The sequence below is a fragment of the Salvelinus sp. IW2-2015 genome, linkage group LG10 (genome assembly GCF_002910315.2).
Source record: "Salvelinus sp. IW2-2015 linkage group LG10, ASM291031v2, whole genome shotgun sequence".
NCBI lineage: Eukaryota > Metazoa > Chordata > Actinopteri > Salmoniformes > Salmonidae > Salvelinus > Salvelinus sp. IW2-2015.
In genome coordinates this window covers 5,849,240-5,868,601 of record NC_036850.1, presented here as the reverse complement: position 1 = coordinate 5,868,601, position 19,362 = coordinate 5,849,240, and the positions used below count along the sequence as shown (strand labels likewise).

The following is a 19,362-nucleotide window of genomic DNA, read 5'->3' as shown; positions in this document are numbered from 1 at the left end:
AGTGTATAAGGCCTCAGCTTGGACCTCACATATCCAGTGATGCTTTAAAAAAATACAATTTAAAAATTCACTGCTTGCTTGTGCGTAAGTGAGTGATTGTACAAGTCATTTTGTATGGATGTCTTCACTTGTGGGCATACTAAATATATATATTTTGTCATATTAATATATACTTTGTACATGTAAATCAATGTTTGAGTGCATTTACAAAATGGTTGGTGGGGGTCCTGCACTCGAAAGTGGTAGGCTACGCATCTCTATACCAACACTTCCAATCACTTTACCTTAAACAATTCAACACCAATCAGAATTGCTTTCTTGTTCCTTCACCGAGAGGAGAACAAATCAGATGGCTGACTATTAAACTGCTAAATCACAACAATAATCAAGCAGGTGACCTACCATTCTAAAATACATCTGGACAGTGGACACCAATAAGACACATTGCTTAACATTGGCCAGCAGTTAGGATACCTCTGTATCCTATCCCATTGCAACACGGGGCTATAACGTCTTTGTTTATTTCCACTTTGGGGTTATCATCCATGATGTTGAGGGGGGGGGGGGGGGGGGGGGGGCATTGCCAAAACCTTCATGGTAATTGTCGTTATAGATAGGCCGATCACGAGACTATCAACAGATATCAGTAGATGTAATGGTGAACACTGGCTAGCAAGTCTGAGCCACACTGACCATGGCAGCACAATCTCACCACAAGCCTGTCTCACCTTTAATAACGAAATGGGCGAGGGAGAGAAATCAGGTGTACACAATCCTCAACCCATAGAAATAGAATGAATATAATTGGTAATTCTATTTCTTTGCCCCAACCTCCCCATGAGATTAGTATCCCAGTCTGCAGGACAGAGGGCCATCACTATCCTCCCAAACTGCATAGAAGATACAGAAGAAAAAAAGTTCCTCCAATCTGGCAACCGATCAGTAGGTTTGATCCGTCGTGTTTGGGTATCCTGGGAGGCATCGATTCATTCTCAAGTCTTTTTTTCGACACTCGAAAGACTTTCTGTCCATCCCAGTACGCAGGTTTGCGGAGCGCGGCAGAGTTCCGCAAGGGTGTCGGCGAAGTTACTCGTGGACGTCCCAGATTTCAGATAACAGCGGCGGGAGCTTCTTGTCCTGGAGGCGTAGGGCGAAGACCTGCTCAGAGTGGACGCTGCTGAGGGTGCGGAGGCTGACCAGCTTCATGAGCATGCGTGGAAACATCAGGTGATCCTAGAAGGAAGAGAGATTAATATAACCCCACTCATCATTCAGGGTTGGGGACCATTACATTTTGTATTTTTAAACATTTTCCTATTACTTTCAATTTGGATTTTCCCACTCATGACCTGAATTTCAATACATTTTCTGTACTGACTGGAATTGAAAATTGAATTCAACTCAACACGGACTCAAGTGTGTGTGAAACTGAAACATCCTCAAAACCTACACATGGCGGCTTGTGCAAGTTAAATCATATGTAACTAGGGCACTCACGTTTGGTCTCTTTATCATGATGTAAGAACGAAGTGCGTCCACGTACGGCTGCTGCAGTCGCTCCACCAGTTCATGGTCCTGCACATTGGGCCGGTCTGGGGAACATACGAATACAGCTTAACGTTTTATACCTAATGCATAGATATGTTGAATGTTACTTCCTACATATGGGCAAGGTCTCTGTAGTACCCAGGTCAAGACATTAATAGTTTGAAATCCCATAACTCTTCGCATAAATGCGGAAGAACTCTAAACGAAGGGACCAGCGAGGCGAGTGAAAATAACTGAGTGAATGGCACGGAAAGTTCACCAAAGTGGAAAATAAACACATTCATAGTGAACTCCTCAACAAACACATGCAGTGCCTTCAGAAGGTATTCACACCCTTCGACTTTTTCCACATTTTAGTATGTGTACAGCCTGAATTTAAAACTGATTCAATTTAGACTTTGTGTCACTGGCCTACACACACACACACACACAATACACCATAATGTCAAAGTGGAATGTTTAAAAAAAATAATCTTAAATATTATTTGAAAATAAGTATTCAACCCATTTGTTATGGCAAGCCAAAATAAGAAAATTGCTTAACAAGTCACATAATAAGTTGCATGGTGTTTAACATGATTTTCTAATGACTACCTCGTCTCTGTACCCCACACATACAGATAATTGTAAGATCCTTCAGTCGAGCAGTGAATTTCAAACAGATTCAACCACAAAGACCATAGGTTTTCTTATGCCTCGCAAAGAAGTGCACCTATTGGTAGATGGGTAAAAATGTAAAAAGCAGACATTGAATATCCCTTTGAGGATGTTGAAGTTATTATTCATTCTACTTTGGATGGTATATCAATACACCCTGTCACTACAAAGATACTTCCTAACTCAGTTGCCAGAGAGGAAGGAAACCGCTCAGGGATTTCACCATGAGGCCAATGGTGTCTTTAAAACCGTTAAGAGTTTAGTGGCTGTGGTAGGGAGGTCAACAACATTGTGAAATAATCTGTCTAAACAATTGTTGGAAAAGTTACTTGTGTCATGCACAAAGTAAATGTCCTAACCGACTTGCCAAAACTATAGTTTGTTAACAAGAAATTTGCAAAGTGGTTGAAAAATGAGTTTTAATGACTCCAACCTAAGTGTATGTAAACTTCCAACTTCAACTGTATAGTTTTGGCAAATCGGTTAGGACATCTACTTTGTGCATGACACAAGTAACTTTTCCAACAATTGTATCACAATTCCAGTGGGTCAGAAGTTTAAATACACTAAGTTGACTGTGCCTTTAAACAGCTTGGAACATTCCAGAAAATGATGACATGGCTTTAGAAGCTTCTGATAGGCTAATTGACGTCAATTGGAGGTGTACCTGTGGATGTGTAACGGATGTGAAATGGCTAGCTAGTTAGCGGGTACGCGCTACTAGCATTTCAATCAGTTACGTCACTTGCTCTGAGACTTAAGTAGGGTTTCCCCTTGCTCTGCAAGGGCCGCGGCCTTTGTGGCGCGATGGGTAACGATGCTTCGTGGGTGACCGTTGTTGATGTGTGCAGAGGGTCCCTGGTTCGCGCCCGTGTCGGGGCGAGGGGACGTACTAAAGTTATACTGTTACAGATGCATTTCAAGGCCTACCTTCAAACTCAGTGCCTCTTTACTTGACATCATGGGAAAATCGAAAGAAATTAGCCAAGACCTCAAAAACAATCGTAGACCTCCACAAGTCTGGTTCATCCTTGGGAGCAATTTCCAAAGGCCTGAAGGCACCACGTTCATCTGTACAAACAATAGTACGCAAGTATAAACACCATGGGACCACGCAGTTGTCATACCGCTCAGGAAGGAGACGCTTTGTCTCCTAGAGATGAACGTACTTTGGTGCGAAAAGTGCAAATCAATCTCAGAACAGCAGCAAAGGACCTTGTGAAGATGCTGGAGGAAACAGGTACAAACGCATCTATATCCACAGTAAAACAAGTCCTATAGTGACATAACCTGAAAGGCCGCTCAGCAAAAAAGAAGCCACTGCTCCAAAACCACCATTAAAAAAAGACAGACTACGGTTCGCAACTGCACATGGGGACAAAGATTGTACTTTTGAGAAATTTCCTCTGGTCTGATGAAACAAAAATGGAACTGTATGGCCATAATGACCATCGTTATGCTTTGGAGGAAAAAGGGGGAGGCTTGCAAGTTTTAGAACACCATCCCAACCGTGAAGCACGGGGGCGGCAGCATCATGTTGTGGGGGTGCTTTGCTGCAGGAGGGACTGGTGCACTTCACAAAATAGATGGCATCATGAGGGAGGAAAATTATGTGGATATATTTAAGCAACATCTCACGACACAGTCAGGAAGTTAAAGCTTGGTCGCAAATGGGTCTTCCAAATGGACAATGACCCCAAGCATACTTCCAAAGTTGTGGTAAAATGGCTTAAGGACAACAAAGTCAAGGTATATCGGAGGAGTGGCCATCACAAAGCCCTGACCTCAATCCTATAGAAAATTTGTGGGCAGAACTAAAAAAATCGTGTGCGAGCAAGGAGGCCTACAAACCTGACTCCGCTACACCAGCTCTGTCAGGAGGAATGGGCCAAAATTCACCCAACTTATTGTGGGAAGCTTGTGGAAGGCTACCTGAAACATTTGACCAAAGTTAAACAATTTAAAGGCAATGCTACCAAATACTAATTGAGTGTATGTAAACTTCTGACCCACTGGGAATGTGATGAAAGAAATAAAAGCTGAAATAAATCCCTCTACTATTATTCGGACATTTCCCATTCTTAAAATAAAGTGGTGATCCTAACGGACCTAAGACAGGGAATCTTTACTAGGATTAAATGTCAGGAATTGTGATAAACTGAGTTTAAATGTGTATTTGGCTAAGGTGTATGTAAACCGCCGACTTCAACTGTATGCTTGTCATCAGCAAGAACTAGGAATTTTGTGGGCATAAAAAGAAACAATAGAGTCAAGCACAAGTAAAATCCAAGAGGAAAACCTGGTTCAGTCTTTTTTCCAACAGACAGTGGGAGACAAATTCACTTTTCAGCAGGACAATAAACACACAAGGCCAAATATACACTGGCGTTGCTTACCAAGATGACACTGAATATTCCTGAGTGGCCTAGTTACAGATTTAACTTAAATAGACGTAATCTATGGCAAAACTTGAAAATGGCTGTCTAGCAATGATCAACAACCAACTTGACAGAGCTATAAGAACTTTCAATATTTGCACAATCCAGGTGTGCAAAGCTCAGACTTACCCAGAAAGACTCACAGCTGTAATCGCTGCCTAAGGTGATACTAACATGTATTGACTCAGGGGTGTGAATATTCATGTAAATGAGATATCTGTATTTAATTTTCAATACATTTGCAACAATTTCTAAAAACTTGTTTTCACTGTCATTATGTGAGTATTATGTGTAGATGGGTGAGAAATGATCTATTCAGTCCATTTTTWATTCAGGCTGTAACAATTCTAAATAGGTCAAGGAGTAGGAATACTTTCTGAAGGCACCATATCATTAACTGTTTTACTGTCATTCTATTTACTGAAAAGTTTTTCGAAATATCTACAGCCACCTTTACTTAACTTCATATTTTACACTGCAAACCCTGTAGAATCTTTGAAAACACGCCCTGTTTCTATAAATGTGTTTGTTTTTGGAAGCTTTCGCATATGATTACTCGGGATGCACAATATATCAGTGACCATATTGGTATAGGCCGATGATGGCTTAAAAATCGATATTGCAAAGGAAATATTTAATATTGGTATCGCCCCAGAATATCCACATCAGTGAATCCCTAATGATTACTTCGATGTCCAGACCTTCGTAATAAAGGTACCTTGCATATGGGCTCTGTTCCACACTAGCATACCACTTGACCTCTGACCTGCAGAGAAGATGTTGATGGCGATGAGCAGAGCGTACTCCGCCTCGTCCAGGTGCAGGTCGTTCATGCCCTTGGAGAACTCAAAGATGGGGTTGATAAACTCCAACTGCAGCCCTGAGGGGGATGAGGGCGAGAGAGGGAAATCCAGACAGAGGGATACAAATATGGGTTAAGGGTAAGAGGTCAATGTCTCCACAGAGTATGGCAAGGGTTCCCTACCTAGGGGTTGCACCAAAGTTTCCTTGAGTGGGTGCGGGACCTTCCTTGACTTCAGGGGTGTGTGTGTGTGTGATTATTTTTATATATGCATATAAAAAGAAAATCACATACACACACAAATACCTCCAGCCTGTGTACTGTATGTATGCATGTATGCATGTATAAAACACACACAGTACCAGTCAAAAGWTGACACCTACTTATTCCAGGGTTTTTCAGTATTTTCTACATTGTAGAATAAGTGTAGACATCAAAACTATGAAATAACACACACATGGACTCATGTAGTGTGCAAAAAAATATAAAAATGTTTGAAATTCTTCAATGTAGCCACCCTGTGCCTTGATGACAGCTTTGCACACTCTTGGCATTCTCTCAACCAGCATCATGAGGTAGTCACCTGGAATGCATTTCAATTAACAGATGCGCCTTGTTAAGTTACAGTAATTTGAGGAATTTTATTCCTTAGTGCATTTGAGCCAATCAGCTGTGTTGTGACAAGGTAGGGGTGTATACAGAAGATGCCATATTTGGTAAAGTCCATATTATGGCAAGAATAGCTCAAATAAGCAAAGAGAAACGACAGTTCATCATTACTTTAAGACATGAAGGTCAGTCAATGCAGAACTTTTCAAGAACTTTGTAAGTTTCTTCAAGTGCAGTCACAAAAACCATCAACCATTATAATGAAACTGGCTCTCATGAGGACCGCCACAGGAAAGGAAGACTGAGAGTTACCTCTGCTGCAGAGGATAAGTTGATTAGAGTTACCAGCCTCAGAAATTGCAGCCCAAATAAATGCTTCACAGAGTTCAAGTAACAGACACATCTCAACATCAACTGTTCAGAGGAGACTGCATGAATCAGGCTTTCATGGTCAAATTGCTGCAAAGAAACCACTACTAAAGGACACCAATAAGAAGAGACTTGCTTGGGCCAAGAAACACAAGCAATGGACATTAGACCGGTGGAAATCTGTCCTTTGGTCTGATGAGTCCAAATGTGAGATTTTTGGTTCCAGAGTAGGTTAACGGATGATCTTCGCATGTGTATTTCCCACCGTGAAGCATGGGGAGAGGTGTGATGGTGCTTTGCTGGTAACACTGATTTATTTTGAATTCAAGGTACACTTAACCAGCATGGCTACCACAGCACTCTGCAGCAATATGCCATCCCATCTGGTTTGCGCATTTGTTTTTCAAGAGGACAATGACCCAATACACCTCCAGCCTGTGTAAGGGCTATTTGACCAAGGAGGAGAGTGATGAGTGCTACATCAGATGGAAAAACCCTTGAATGAGTAGGTGTCCAAACTTTTGACTAGTACTGTATAAAAAAACAAGCTGTAAAATAGAGGAAGATGCAACTGAAGCACACGGGGAGATCTTTGGTTTGTCTCCATGACATTCAGAAGCTGAGCTACAACCTAAAGTGGAGTCCAAGAAATTGGACCTTGCTTGATTAGTAATCTTGTGTGTGTGACTGTCGCTTTCAATTAATCTATTCACTTTTTGTAAAAGAATATGTATAATTAAATTGAGGGTTCAAATAAATTATAGTAATAAAACATTTGGGGAAATTGGGTATAAACTTCATTTTCCTTATCCATTATTATCATCAAATAGCCTACCTACAATATGTTATGAATCTTGTTAAACGACATGGAATTGCAGGAAATGAGCTTCAAAAACAACAAATGACCTTTTTTTTATGTTAAAAAGGGGGCCATGAGGAAAAAAGGGTGGGAGACCCTGGAGTATGGGGTACAGAACAGGAGGGAGTTGAAGGTGAGCAGCTTGTTTTTGACTGATTGCAGTTTGAATGTGGATCATAAACATCTCAGACAAAAAGGAAAGATGATGCTGTACCTGCTTTGGCAAAATCCTCCTTGTTATAACTGAAGTCCTTCAGGAACGTGATGCTCTCAATGGCAGGGTTATATCTCCGCGATGTTTCCAGCAGCATGATCTGCAGAAAAACAAGGCACATCAGTGACAGGGGATCAAGTGAGAGACATCCTGCAAAGTAGATAATCTACTTGACATATTGAGACATGTGATCCTGAAAACCAACATAATGATAGAGCCAGACAGGATTTACCCTCCTCCCAGTGGTCTTGACTAGAAGTGAATTATTATTWTTWTTWTTTTTTTTTAAATAGGCGAAAGRGTGTTTAAAATAGGCAAAAAACAATATCAAGCCGGCATTTGTTATTACTGTATTTACCACTTTAACAAATCAGTCTGAGAATATGAGGGGAAAGACGGTAAACGGTGAGGAGATAGAGTAATACACTAGAAAAACCATGACTCACCTCAATGGTTGAGGTCTTCAGCAGGGCAATCTGGTCCTCTCTGGTGAGCTCTAGGAAGCCAGGCAACTGCTTGGCAAAGTCCACTATCTCCTGGACCGACATGATGGCCAGCTCGGTGAAGTGGGCAAAGCGCTGCTGCCGCGCCTCCCTGTTCTGGGGGTCCTGACTCTGGGGCCACGGCTGGAAATTAGATGGAGACAAAGACGTCAATAGATGAATGAATTAACAAATTATTCAATAAAAAAAATTAACACCTAATACAATGCAGAGATTTCACCATGTGCTCAGAGCTGCAGACCTACCAAAAATTGGCTAGATGACAAAGTTAATTTTCCCAAAATTCAACAGTAACAATATTTTGTGCAGTATTCTTGGCTAACATGTCTTTGAACATGCGGAGGTGTTGTRTAAATGTTGTGCAATGCAGAAATGTTGTATTCCACCTCCATATCAAGATGAAGATTTCATACCAATCCCTACATTAGTGCAACTGTCAATCAAGCAAAACTGTTTAAGATATCTAGCATGCCATATGTTAGTAGCTTGCCCTGTGGCGTCACAAAAGGATTGGGACACTCAGAGACAATCACCGTGACTTTGGGCCGGTCGATGAACGAGCGCTTGTTGCACTGCTTCTGCATGGCCACCAGCTTCTCGATCATCTCCAACTGCTCGGGCGCCAGCGGGACCACCTCCGGCACCGGGGTGGGGGTCACCACGGCAGACGTGCGTGCAGTCTCTTCCTCGTTCTTCTTCATTTTCTTCACTCGGATCTGCTCCTCTGAGAGAACGCCTGGGAATGCCAGGAACACATCAAATCAGCACAGTAATGACAAGTAGGAAAAAGACATACTACCATAGTTTGGGAGGTCAATTTCAATGATGTACTATAGCTTTTTATAGAGCTCTTGCCAAGCCATCTCCAATCAGTATCTATACATTTAATATTAGTGCATCTTCTACTGTTTTTTAGCACAACCCCTACATATCTAGGGTAAAAAAAAAAAGCACAGGTGTTTGAAGATGAATGTGTATATAAAAAATAAAAATGTCTGCCACAGGGAACTGTAGCTCAGAGACAACTCACATTGCTCCAGCATGCCCGCTTCACGGCACTTGCGCAGCCGGCACTGTTGGCACTTGCGGCGCATGTACATGTCCATCTCACAGCGGCCGTTGTTCTTGCACGAGTACTGGGCGCTCTTGATGACGCTGCGGCGGAAGAAGCCCTTGCAGCCCTCGCAGCTCAGCACGTTGTAGTGGAAGCCTGAGGCCTTGTCCCCGCACACGCTGCACACCTCGTTACCCAGCATCTTGGGTGCTGGACCCTTCTTCCTCTTCACCCGCTGACCCTCTGTGGAAACATAGAAAATGTATGTACTGAGGGGGGCGCTAGTGCGCATGGAGTAGAAGCGCTCCTTCAGATCTCCTCTCCTCTTATTTTGAAATCTTGAATTGTTATCGTTTCATTTCCAAGTTTGCAACAACAAAAAATATACACACAGTTGAAGTCGGAAGTTTACATACACTTAGGTTTGAGTCATTAAAACTTGTTTTTTAACCACTCCACAAAATTCTTGTTAACAAACTATAGTTTTGGCAAGTCGGTTAGGACATCTACTTTGTGCATGACAAGTCATTTTTCCAACAATTGTTTACAGATTATTTCACTCAATATTCACTGTATCACAATTCCGGTGGGTCAGAAGTTACATCATGGGGAAATCAAAAGAAAATCAGAAAAAGCCCTCAGAAAAAAAAATTGTAGAGTTCCTCTGTCCAGTGTCTGTGTTCTTTTGCCCATCTTCATCTTTTCTTTTTATTGGCCAGTCTGAGATATGGCTTTTTCTTTGCAGCATCTCGGAGTCGCCTCTTCACTGTTGACGTTGAGACTGGTGTTTTGCGGGTAATATTTAATGAAGCTGCCAGTTGAGGACTTGTGAGGCGACTTTTATACATCTTGGACCCAGTAGCCTCTGTCCCTAACCCGCTAGACTTATAATCAATTAATTTTGCAAACTATCTGGCTATTCAATAAATTGGGGGAAAGTGATCATGTGCATCTCAGATAATTTTACGACAAGTGAGCTAGAGAGGATACCATTTAAAGTGGTGCATGACCACTTAACTTACATGGCACTAAAAATACCTAGAAATCCAAAGCTCATCTTCAAGCTTAACTACTACAGTGAACTGGTTGCAAAGCTACAACAAAAAACAGAGCAGGAGTATGCCTCTTTCCATGATGGGGTTTCTCTTCTCAGGTTCCTTTATCTTTTCCAGAATCTTCAAATTTCTCACATCAATTTTTTAAGACATTGGACTCAACAACCTTGTCATTTGTCTGGGGTTACTAAAACCACCGTATTCATAAAGGCCCACTTGCAAAAGCCCAAGGAAAGTTGCAGCTTAGGCCTACCCATCTTTAAGCATTATTACTGGGCTGCAAATGCCAGGGCATTAACATACTGGCAACTGGGTTTCCCTGATAAGTTTGACATTATTCCCCCGTGGCTAAATATGCAACTCAAGTCTGTCACAAATTCCTCTCTTCCAGTCTTGCTTTTCTCCAAAGCAGAGTGCCCACACAAACTGACAACATTTCTTTGAGAAATTCTTTAAGAATTTAAGAAACCAGATGTTTGTAAGGTGCCTGATACCTCTGTATACACCCCGATATGCTTTAATCATTATTTTGTTCCATCTCAGTGTGATAAGGTATTTCTTGAATGGAGGGAGAAGGGACTGGCCACAGTTGAAGACTTATACATAGATAAGCAATTAGCATCATTTGTCCAATTTAAAGAATACATTCACTCCCCCATTCACATTACTTCCAAGACAGACACTATATCAAAGGGAAAATTCAAAATGCTGACACCCTCCCTGTACAACATTTATTTTATGCTTTGCTACAGCACCCTCCCAATTCAAAACACCTAATCTCAGTTTTTCTCCAAATACACAGGCCTTTACTGGTCATCAAGGAGACTTGGGGTAAAAATTGTTAAATATTGAGATCTCAGATGAACTATGGAGAGAAGCCCGGTCTAGAATTCACACGTTCCATCAATGCCAGATATCAATTGATACAATACAAAGTTGTGCATAAACTTCATTACTCCAAAACCAAATTACATATAATTTACCCCAAGGCCTCCCCACTGTGTGACAAGTGTAAAGCCTCAGAGGGTTCCTTAACTCATCTGTTTTGGCTCTGCCCCCTTCTCAATAATTATTGGAGGAACATCTTTGATTGGTACTCAAAAAGGTATATGAGAGGGCCACTGATCCTGACGCAGAACTCGCTCTCTTTGGTTCCTCAGTCTGTTCTAAGATCGTCCTACGGAGGAACAGGCTCTGATGTAGGGAATGGTGGCTGCAGAATTTAAGTCACCCACCCCCCTTGCTTCAGTAGATGGCTAGCAGAAATGTTTTACACCATTAACTTAGAAAATATTATATATATATWTTTTTTTTAAACCAACCCCTCCAGCAGATTTCTCAAGATTTGGGGTCTGTTTCTGGACCATCTGGACAGAGACTGACGAGGAACACTTACTGTTGTTGTAACTGTCATTCTTGCTCTATTCTTGTTACATGTCTTGCCTAAGCAATACTTCATTTCATATGTCTGGCAGCTGTGTTTTTTTGTTGTTGTGTGCTTTTGTTTTGTACTAAATTGCAAAAGAAAATCCTTTGAAATAAAATATTTTTAAAAAAGAACATGTACTGTCAATATGATATACAAATATCAGAGAAAGTAAATGCATATATGTAATGTCAATATTAGAGGTCAACTGATTAATCGGAATGGCTGATTAATTAGGGCCGATTTCAAGTTTATAACAATCGGTAATCGGCATTTTTGGACACCGATTGTGGCCGATTACATTGCACTCCCCGAGGAGCCTGCGTGACCTGTTATGCGAGTGCAGCAAGAAGCCAAGGTAAGTTGCTAGCTAGCATTAAACTTATCTTATGAAAACCAATCAATCTTAACATATTCACTAGTTAACTACACATGGTTGATTGATATATTACTAGTTTATCTAGCTTGTCCTGCATTGCATATATTCGATGCGGTGGATGTTCATTTCTCATCAAATCACAGCCTACTTTGCCAAACGGGTAATGATTTAACAAGCGCATTCGCGAAAAAAGCACTGTCGTTGCACCAATGTGTATCTAACCATAAACATCAATGCCTTTCTTTAAAATCAATACACAAGTATATATTTTTAAACCTGCATATTTAGTTAATATTACCCGCTAACATTAATTTMTTTTAACTAGGGAAATGGTGTCACTTCTCTTGCGTTCTGTGCAAGCAGAGTCAGGGTATATGCAGCAGTTTGGGCCGCCTGGCTCGTTGAACTGTGAAGGCCATTTCATCCTAACAAAGACCGTAATTAAATTTGCCAGAATTGTACATAATTATGACATAACATTGAAGGTTGTGCAATGTAACAGGAATATTTAGACTTAGGGAAATACAGAACGGTTCCGTATTTCACTGAAAGAATAAATGTTTTTTTTTCGAAATTATAGTTTCTGGATTTGACCATATTAATGACCTAATGCTCGTATTTCTGTGTGTTATCATTTTATAATTAAGTCTATGATTTGATATAGCAGTCTGAGCGGTGGTAGGCAGGGTCGTAAGCATTCATTCAAACAGCACTTTGTGCGTTTGCCAGCAGCTCTTCGCTGTGCTTCAAGCATTGAGCTGTTTATGACTTCAAGCCTATCAACTCCCAAGATTAGGTTGGTGTAACTGATGTGGAATGGCTAGCTAGTTAGCGGGGTGCGCGCTAACTTTAGTATTGCCAGTGTAACAGTATAGCTTCCGTCCACGCTAACTAGCACCACGCTAACCAGCGTTTCAATCGGTGACGTCACTCGCTCAGACCTTGAAGTAGTTGCTCTGCAAGGGCGGCGGCTTTTGTGGAGCGATGGGTAACGATGCTTCAAGGGTGGCTGTTGTCGATGTGTTCCTGATTCGAGCCCAGGTAGGGGCGAGGAGAGGGACAGAAGCTATACTGTTACACTGGCAATACTAAAGTGCCTATAAGAACACCCAATAGTCAAAGGTATATGAAATACAAATGGTAGAGAGAGAAATAGTCCTATAATTCCTATAATAACTACAACCTAAAACTTCTAACCTGGGAATATTGAAGACTCATGTTAAAAAGGAACCACCAGCTTTCATATGTTCTCATGTTCTGAGCAAGGAACTTAAACGTTAGCTTTTTTACATGGCACATATTGCACTTTTACTTTCTTCTCCAACACTTTGTTTTTGCATTATTTAAACCAAATTGAACATGTTTCATTATTTATTTGAGGCTAAATAGATTTTATTGATGTATTAAGTTAAAATAAGTGTTCATTCAGTATTGTTGTAATTGTCATTACAAATAGAATAAAATAGTAAAATAAATGTAAAAATAAATTTTATTTTTTATTAAATCGCCATTGGCTTTTTTGGTCCTCCAATAATCGGCATCGCTGTTGAAAAATCATAATCGGCCGACCTCTAGTTAATATACTACATGGAACTATCTGGGAAAATATAGGCATGTACTCTAAATATACAGTACCAGTTTGGACACAGCTACTCATTCAAGGGTTTTCTTTATATGTAYCATTTTCTACATTGTATAATAATAGTGAAGACATCAAAACTATGAAATAACACATATGGAATCATGTAGTAACCAAAAATAAATAAATAAATAAAAATCAGAACATATTTTATATTTGAGATTCTTCAAAGGAGCCACCCTTTGCCTTGATGGCAGCTTTACACACTTGGCATTCTCTCAACCAGCATTTTGAGGTAGTCACCTGGAATGCATTTCAATGAACAGGTGTGCCTTGTTAAAAGTTAATTTGTGAAATATCTTTGATGCATTTGAGCCAATCAGTTGTGTTGCGACAAGGTAGGGGTGGTATACAGAAGATGGTCTTTTACAAAATAGGGCTAAGCCCATATTATGCCAAGATCAGCTCAAATAAGCAAAGAGAAACAACAGTCCATCATTACTTTAAGACATGAAGGTCAGTCAATACTGACAATTTCAAGAACTTTGAAAGTTTCTTCAAGTGTAGTTGCAAAAACCATCAAGCACTATGATTAAACTGGCTCTCATGAGGAAAGGAAGAYGCAGAATTACATCTGCTGCAGAGGATATTGGAGTTACCAGCCTCAGAAATTGCAGTCCAAATAAATGCAGAGTTCAAGTAACAGACACATCTCAACATCAACTGTTCAGAGGAGACTGCGTGAATCAGGCCTTCATGGTCAAATTGCTGCAAAGAAACCACTACTAAAGGACACCAATAAGAAGAAGAGACTCGCTTGGGCCAAGAAACACAAGCAATGGACATTAGATTGGTGGAAATCTGTCCTTTGGTCTGATGAGTCCAAATGGGAGATTTTTGGTTCCAACTGCCATGTCTATGTGAGACACTGAGTAGGTGAATGGATGATCTCTCCATGTGTGGTTCCCACAGTGAAGCATGGAGGTGGGGGTGCTTTGTTGGTGACACTGATTTATTTAGAATTCAAGGCACTCTTAACCAGGATGGCTACCACAGCATTCTGCAGCGATACACCATCCCATCTGGTTTGCGCTTAGTGGGACTATCATTTGTTTTTCAACAGGATAATGACCCAACACACCTCCAGGCTGTGTAAGGGCTTTCTGACCAAGAAGGAGAGTGATGGCGTGCTGCATCAGATGACCTGGCCTCCACAGTCACCCGACCTCAACCCAATTGAGATGGTTTGGGATGAGTCGGACCGCAGAGTGAAGGAAAAGCAGCCAACAAGTGCTCAGCATACTTGGGAACTCCTTCAAGACTGTTGGAAAAGCATTCCAGGTGAAGCTGGTTGAGAGTGACAAGTGTGCAAAGCTGTCATCAAGGCAAAGGGTGGCTACTTTGAAGAATATATATTTGGATTTGTTTAACGCTTTTTTGGTTGCTACATGATTCCATGAGTGTCATTTCATAGTTTTGATGTAGAAAATAGTACAAATAAAGAAAAACCCTTTAAATGAGTAGGTGTCCAAAATTTGGACTGGTACTGTATAAGATGAGACTTCTACTACTGTCGAAAACAAACGGATTAGCCTGACGCTTGGACCAGTCCGACTGGTTTGATGACATCACTGAAAACACAGGTGCTAGGTCTCCCTCACAAAATATGTATCTTGACCTCAATGGGACTTTGTGGATAAATAAAGGTTAAATAAATACAAAAACATGCGCACCTGTGTTGGCAGGCATGTCGCCGGCGGGGTCGGCCTTGATGTTGCTGGGCTCCATGAGCAGCGGGCTGCTCTTCTCAGCTAGTGAGGAAGGCCCTTTCTGGGGGGGGCTGGAAAACCCTGCATGGTGGGGTAGTTCCAGGGGGAGGAGGTTGCCCTCATGCTTCATTTCTGCACTGCTGCGGTCGTCACCACTGCAGAGGCAGTCCAGTTGCAGCTCTGGGGCCCCGTCAAACACCTCACCTGCGATACAGAAACACACATTGCAGGGTGTCCAATCAAAAACGCATTTTTTGACCAATGGGTAAAATAATCATGTTAATTGTGTAGATCAGTGGTTCTCAACTGGGTTTTGCCTCAGGACCCAAATTGAACCAGGTTGTCTCAGTCGTGACCCAATATTCACACTTTTTTTTGTTGCCAAAATACATTCTGGAAAACAATTTTTTTAATGCTATATTGATAGTAAATGTAGCAATTATATGACAAGGGAACAACCTTTCCACCTCTCATTGTGGATGACACAATTTTCCCATATTCTTGATGAACTCACTGGTTTAAGACCACAATCTACCAAAAATAGCACTCCTAATAGCACTATATTGAAAATACTGTGATTGAAGAACAATTGTTCAAAGATTAAAACATTTAAAATGTGTCATTTATCTTATCAAGAGTGACTTGAGTCCTTACTTTTTTTCCTAATGTAAGTTCATTATTATTCTACATACCTGGTTWAAGTTTAGACTGGAGTATTATTTTACCCACGACCCATTCAAAACCTCCAGTTGAGAATTGCCGGTATAGATAATCCTGTAAGAAAGCCAATGGTCCAAACCGCATGTCCCTATCATAATCTGTTCAAAATGTAATAATTTAGGCAACCGGCTACCTGACAGGCTCACTTTCCTGTTGAACTCATTATCTTTCTTCTCGAATCCGCAGGACATAACAATAGAGGTTAGATGGATAGCGATTTTCAGACACGTCATGTAATATTTTAGTATATGCTTTTCATATTAATTCAAAATTCCTGTAATTTTTCAAAGATTTCTTACAAAAACAAGCGCATCTCTGAAATTTCAACTGAGCATATACCAAGCTTTTCATTTTCAAATCCTTTTACATTTAATTCTGCTTGTGTCATGCTAAAATTAGCTTTTTGCAACTTGCGGAAACAACTTTGATGACAACCACAAAAATGTAAAATCCTCAATAGCTATGTCAACAGAGCCCGGTGCTTATTATTGGATGCATTAGACATAATGTTAAATTATGTTTTCGAGAAAGACCCCACTGAACCATTCAGAACAAGAATAATCATATTTGCCTTGGTAAAATGTATTTTATACCATAAGAAAACATTTCGCCCACTGTAGGCAGAGTGGGCGGACAACCTACACATTGAGATGTTAGACCACTTTACGGTCACTTGCTGTGGCTTTACTTTTGAAATCATACATGACCACATCACCTTTCACATAGGACACTCAGTTCTAATAAAGTCACAAGATTGTGAGACGTTCACATTTAGGCCTAAATGTGCTCTGACTTCATACAACAATTACACCTGAAAACAGTCCTAAATGTCAATGATATAGGCCTATCTGTAGTAGTAAAAGAAATTATAATTTAACAACTTGAAGCTATAAAAAGTAGATGTTTTACTGCCGATCGGCTGGTAACGCTAGGTTCTATGACAATGTATACAAATAGCAACGTCTTCCTGTTACACTGTTGGTTCTAGGAGGTTGAAAACAAACAATATAATACTTCACATCCCTGAAACAGATGGGTTTTGGATTATGACAGGGTAAAAAAGTCATACTGAGCTAATAAATTTCTTTAAACATTTTATATTTTCATAACATGACTAAGCCAGTTCAAATATATATTTTTTTAAAGAATAGATATCATTTTTAATCTAAAATTGTCGCTATATATTTTTTTTTCATTCTGTAGTGTACTATGTGGGGTAACCTACAATGTCAGTGCAATGACAAGCGGGGGTCGACTGAGAACCCAGCTGATGAATGGGCGTTAAGGACAAGTACCCAGTCAGAGCATGACTAAAACAACATGGGGCTCTTAACCATGACCAACATCTGTGATATCAGTCCCAGACAGTGTGGACATCTGCACAGCAGCTTGTCATTACAAAATCAAATCTGCACCTGGGGTTAATGCAATAATATCATATAACTATGAGAGCCAATAGACCGTACTTTAACGCCATAAAGAAGTGAAAGTAGAAAACGTGCAATATCAAGTGCGCCTATACGTGTGGTCTCAGTTATATAGCCTGTAGACTAGGTTATATGGGGCAGGGAAGCACGGCGCAGTCGTCTTTAACTTCCTAAATATGATAGGCTATAGTTTAGACTCCAACGTCGACTGGAAATACATTTTACACTGCTTGAAAAATCATCCGGCTCACATTTGTCATTTAGAGGATGCTCTTATCAAGGGCTCAGAGGCACAGACAGGTTTTCACCTTGTAGGCTCAGGGATTCGAACCAGCAGCCTTTCAGTTACTGGCCCAACTAACCGCTCAGCTTCCTGCCACCACCACTTATACAAAATGCTCCTAAAAGTTATGCAAAACGTAGCTCTAGTCAAGTAAGTAAGTGTCCACTCTCCTATATTTCACCCAAACTACGTCTACACTATTGGCTGATATAGCCCAAAAAGACAGCTAGCCTAATATATAAAAATTGGCCACTTAAGAATCTCTAGTATTTTAACCTATTTCTTGTGCAAAAATAGCCTATTAGAAATTTTGACTAGGTGGCAAAATTGCTGGGACCGGGGCTGCGGTTTTCACCATTCACTTGGTATAGGCTTCCTTCTTTTCACTCTGTCATTTAGGTTAGTATTGTGGTGTAAGTACAATGCTGTCGATCAGATTTCTCCTATCAAAGCCTTTAAACTCTACACTGTTTTAAACCATGGCCTCACCATGGCCTCATGGTGAAATCTCTGAGCGGTTTCCTTCCTCCCTGGCAACGGAGTTAGGAAGTATCTTAGTAGTGACAGGGTATATTGATATACAATCCAAAGTGGAATGAATAGCTTCAACATGCTCAAAGGGATATTCAATGTCTGCTTTTTACATTTTTACCCATCTACCAATAGGTGCCCTTCTTCGCGAGGCATTAGGAAACCTCTGGTCTTTGTGGTTGACTGTTAGAAATTCACTGCTTGACTGAAGGATCTTACAGATAATTTCATGTATGAGGTACAGAGATGAGGTAGTCATTCAAAAATCATTTTAAACACTTATTGCACACAGAGAGTCCATGCGACTTGAGCTAATTTCTAGGAGTTGAATACCTGACTGAAGACATTTTAGCTTTTCATTCATTTCAAAACTAGTTTTGAAACTATAGACCATTCATTTCAAAAACGTCTAAAAACATAATTCCACTTTGACATTAAGCCAGTGACACAAAATCTCAATTTAATTCATTTTAAATTCAGGCTGGAACAACATTTGGTCAAGTCAAGGTGTATGAATACTTTCTGAATGTATTGTAGTTGAAATTGTCGGTCCGTCACCTGGCCTTAATTTCAACGTCCACAAAAAAAATGTTGGTCCTTAATTGGCTAAACCTAGACGTCTATGATTGGTTCAGATTTGGACCGGACGAAATCTGAACCAATCATGGACGTCTAGGTTTCGAAAGTTTGGACAGTACAGTACTTGACTACACTACTTTTCTTTACTGTATTAGAGTATAGATCAGAACAGTCCTTGTACAATAGAATGGAATAGAATGGAGTTTAGTAGACAGTAGAGCACACTAGAGTTGAGAGGTCCAGAAATCTGAAAAAAAAAAAAAAAAAACACCTTGAAAAATACAAAAAAATAAAAAAAGAAGTCACCTGTGTTTCATATTGAAAGTCAGTGTATTTCCTGCGTCAATAGAGTGATCAGGGGTGTTAGAATATAGTTTTTCTTCAAAGAAAATACATTAGCGCAACACATTCGGCAGAAAATAGCTTCCTTTTCATCAGGATGGCCACCAAAGTGCAATTCTATTTATAGGAGCCACATTTCAAATGAGCTTAGAATGAAAAAAATTATTTTTGGCAAAAACGATGCATGTTTATCATAAAAATAATGTAGCCAGCTACATA

The 19,362-nt window shown here is 40.3% G+C and overlaps 1 protein-coding gene across 7 annotated transcripts in view; it reads right to left on the bottom strand.

Annotated features, from left to right (window-relative positions):
• Positions 1 to 561: 561 nt before the first annotated feature.
• The window catches only part of LOC111969202 (oxysterols receptor LXR-alpha), a 31,459-nt gene continuing 12,658 nt past the window's right edge, over positions 562 to 19,362 (bottom strand). For 3 of the 7 annotated variants that reach the window (XM_070445317.1, XM_023995150.2, XM_070445316.1), the window contains 8 exons: positions 15,226 to 15,465; positions 9,030 to 9,296; positions 8,527 to 8,735; positions 7,943 to 8,122; positions 7,497 to 7,596; positions 5,362 to 5,523; positions 1,498 to 1,592; positions 562 to 1,233 (listed from right to left, as the gene is read on the bottom strand). In XM_070445317.1, coding sequence (XP_070301418.1) covers positions 1,087 to 1,233; positions 1,498 to 1,592; positions 5,362 to 5,523; positions 7,497 to 7,596; positions 7,943 to 8,122; positions 8,527 to 8,735; positions 9,030 to 9,296; positions 15,226 to 15,391 — 1,326 coding nt within the window. In that variant the 5' untranslated portion in view covers positions 15,392 to 15,465 and the 3' untranslated portion in view covers positions 562 to 1,086. The remainder of the gene's footprint in view (positions 1,234 to 1,497; positions 1,593 to 5,361; positions 5,524 to 7,496; positions 7,597 to 7,942; positions 8,123 to 8,526; positions 8,736 to 9,029; positions 9,297 to 15,225; positions 15,466 to 19,362) is intronic. The other 4 variants (XM_070445319.1, XM_070445320.1, XM_070445318.1 and 1 more) reach the window with 4 other exon arrangements.